The following is a 3,196-nucleotide window of genomic DNA, read 5'->3' on the forward strand; positions in this document are numbered from 1 at the left end:
TGTGGCTGTAGAACACTCTTGGCTGTAGGGGCTGAGGGTGGTCATTGGCTGTAGCAAAGGACAACAGCCATGCCTGGGAACCAGAGTAGGATTCCCTTGATGTCTTCAGAAATTCAAGAAGCCCTTTAGGCAGTAGGTAAGGATGTATTACTCATACTTCTTTGGGATTAAGTGATTTAAGTAGATTTTTGGTGCTAATGAAATTTTCTTCTGACTCTAATCCGCAGGAACTGGGGGGAGATTTTGTCTTCCTCTGTAGCGAGAGGGAATTCTTCTACTCCTGGCTTCTGGCAGCTCATTGCAGTTTGTGGATATTTGTCTTCTGTATGACAGAGACTAGTAGGACACCTCAGCATGGAGTTGCCCAAGAGGTATAAGTGTATGAACAGTGACTGTGTATCATCTGTCACAATGCAAAACCAAAGGAATGCTAAATTACACTACCTGGTGACAGTCTCTAAGCAAACAACTTCTTTTTCATACTGTGTGTATTTAGATGGATAACTCATTGCCATGGGATGCTGTCACTACCAGTGTGAGGGGAAGAAAACCCTGTGGAGGGCTATTAAACACACAGATGCTCACCACATTCTGTGCTCTCACACAGGCAATTGTTATGTGCTGCTATCAGGCACAGCCCATTGGGTCAGGTGCTTGTCTGAGTTGATGCCACTTTTCTGTGCTTCTTCTGTCTCAAGGGATGTGTGGGTAGGGGAGAGGATTTGTGGCTTATACAAAGACTACCTGGCCTGAGTAGGAGGTCTAGAAAATGAGCAAACCACAATGCATGGAACACATCTTTTTATTCAGTAAGCAAGCAAGCACAGAAGTATAATGTGTAGTGCTTAATATTCATACAGTACTAAAAATATAAAAATAGAAATAAAATTTCACTGAAAGCATTTTCACTCACAAATATACAAGGAAAAGTGCTGTCAAGCCACATCATGCTACACCACTTGCCAGTTGCTGAACTGACAGTTTCCCAACAGAACTGAAACACTAAAAGCTAGTCCTTCCTCACAGCTTTTGGTGAGCCTGAACATTTGACTAGCAGAAATGGGCCTCCTGCAGCTGAGAACCTAAAAAGCATAGATATCTTTACATAATGGAACAATAAAATAATTTGGGAGAGTGACAGCAGCCTGCCCCAGGCTGTTTGTGTATCTGTCATAGAGAATAAAAAAAAGATAGAGAAATAAACTTGAAACCTGATTAAATCCAGACCAGTCATGGCTAACAATTCCTGGAACTGTATTCTGCATGGATATTTGTGCAATACTCCCACCTGGTGGCACATCCATCAACTCTTCCTTGGATGCTGCCGTGCCCTCTGCCTGCTTACACTGGCACAGATATTCATCTTCCCCTTAATCTGTTGGAGTCCAGGAGCACAACCCATAAACAGTGCTAAGTGCCCTTAACTTTTAGTGGAACTAGAGACTACCCAGCACCTTATCTCCTCTGGCTGTACCTAATGGGAGAAAATCACATCTACACAGGAAAGTGATATGGGTCAGGTTATCCAAGACAGTCCCTGCACCAGGTGCCTTGCTTTTAAGCCCCATTTTGAGGGGCTGAACTAGAGTTGAGGGCTTAAGAATCTCATGTTTGCTGACCTTAGGCATGGAGCTGAACTGCATCCATCAGGAAGGCAGCTGTGTGTGGTCATCCAGGGTGGGTTTGGGGATCAGACAATCACAGCAGTAGATCATAACAAGCCCTGTTTTGCAGAGTATGCCAGTGCACAGAACCTACTCAAATCATACAGATAAGGGTGTGCAGAACCTAACATGAACCCCACTTTGATCGGTTACTATTTTGGAATGGGATTTATTTATACTTGAGACACCTGCTATAAAAATAAATGTGACAATTAACCCCTGAGATCATTCTAGCATACTGTTTTGGCCTGTTGTTTCCCTCTGAAATAATTTTATTTGGTTTACGGACATTTATTTAGGTTCTAGTGACAAGCTTTTATAAAACACATTAAAGAATCAATGTGGGGCTGAAAAGGTGTACATTCTAGTTGCATATATGATACATACCTTATACGTATATAATACATTCCATAACAGCTGAATGTTCTAGTATTGGCTAGGAAATTCTTGCATGTGGATAAAGGATTTAAATACTAGAAGATAACCAGCTGTTTAGGATCAAAGATAATTGTATCTGACATGGTTTACTTAGATTGTTTTTCTTCCTTTAAATCTTGTTACACATAATAGCTACAGTAGTTTGTCCAGCAGGTAATAAATGAATGCATAAAGCACTTCTAGCTATATCTGGATATCATTTGCATGCACTTTTTATAAATAAAAATCAAATGTGAGGTCACATTTTCCCATCTTCTGTTTATAAACTAAATCAAATTTCTCATTCATTGAGACAGTGAAGATGTCTTTCCATAGCCCAACTCGTCCTGAAACACAGAGAAGGAACACAAGTCAGAGTGCAGACGTAACAGGACACCACATATCTACAGTCTAATTGTGCAGGGCACCAAGGATCACCTGTGAGATTCTAATCAGTCTTGGTTTTCACTGAAAGCTTAATGAGACCTAAGGCTGTTCATTGTGTTACCCAATTACCCTGCCAGAACCTTTGCAAAGCCTTAAAATAAGCACCATACACCTCATCATCTGCACCAGCCCAGTATTATACAGAAAGAATTCAGATTGGTTTGAGACTTTATTCTAGCCTGCATCAGAAATTAATATAGATTTTGGGTTGGGGAGTCATTTAAATGTGAATTTCTGGTTTCAGGGCAAACTGTGGTGTTTAATAATTCCAAGAGCTAATCATGCATTTGAAAATTGCTGTGCCTTTGGCATAAGCTGGTTAGAGAACTATCCACAGGGTATGTGGAATGTGGAGTATTAAACTGGTTATTGAATTCTGATTATTGAGATGTAATATTGTCATTATTAATTTCTATCATTTTGTGTCTAAAGATAAGGTCAAGAGATGAATTTACATTTCTCAGTATGGAGAGATTTGTTTGTTAAATATGAGTGCCTCACTCTATAGAACAGAACAAGTGCCATGCAGCCAGTCTGTGCCACTCATTTTGAACACAAGGAATAGGAAGCTCTTGGTGGATGCAACATGGACACTGAACACCTTCCCTGTATGAAGCATTCTTCTATTCTACAGAACCCAACTAGTGACAGAACCTGCTGACACTGCT

General features: G+C 40.5%; 1 protein-coding gene across 1 annotated transcript in view; it reads right to left on the bottom strand.

The window, feature by feature from the left end:
- Window positions 1-1,939: 1,939 nt before the first annotated feature.
- SULT4A1 (sulfotransferase family 4A, member 1) overlaps window positions 1,940-3,196 on the bottom strand; it is an 11,107-nt gene continuing 9,850 nt past the window's right edge. Inside the window, exon 6 of the mRNA XM_009074852.1 lies at window positions 1,940-2,428. Within this exon, the coding sequence (XP_009073100.1) occupies window positions 2,316-2,428 (113 nt within the window). The 3' untranslated portion in view covers window positions 1,940-2,315. The remainder of the gene's footprint in view (window positions 2,429-3,196) is intronic.

The sequence above is a fragment of the Acanthisitta chloris genome, unplaced genomic scaffold (genome assembly GCF_000695815.1).
Source record: "Acanthisitta chloris isolate BGI_N310 unplaced genomic scaffold, ASM69581v1 scaffold12055, whole genome shotgun sequence".
NCBI lineage: Eukaryota > Metazoa > Chordata > Aves > Passeriformes > Acanthisittidae > Acanthisitta > Acanthisitta chloris.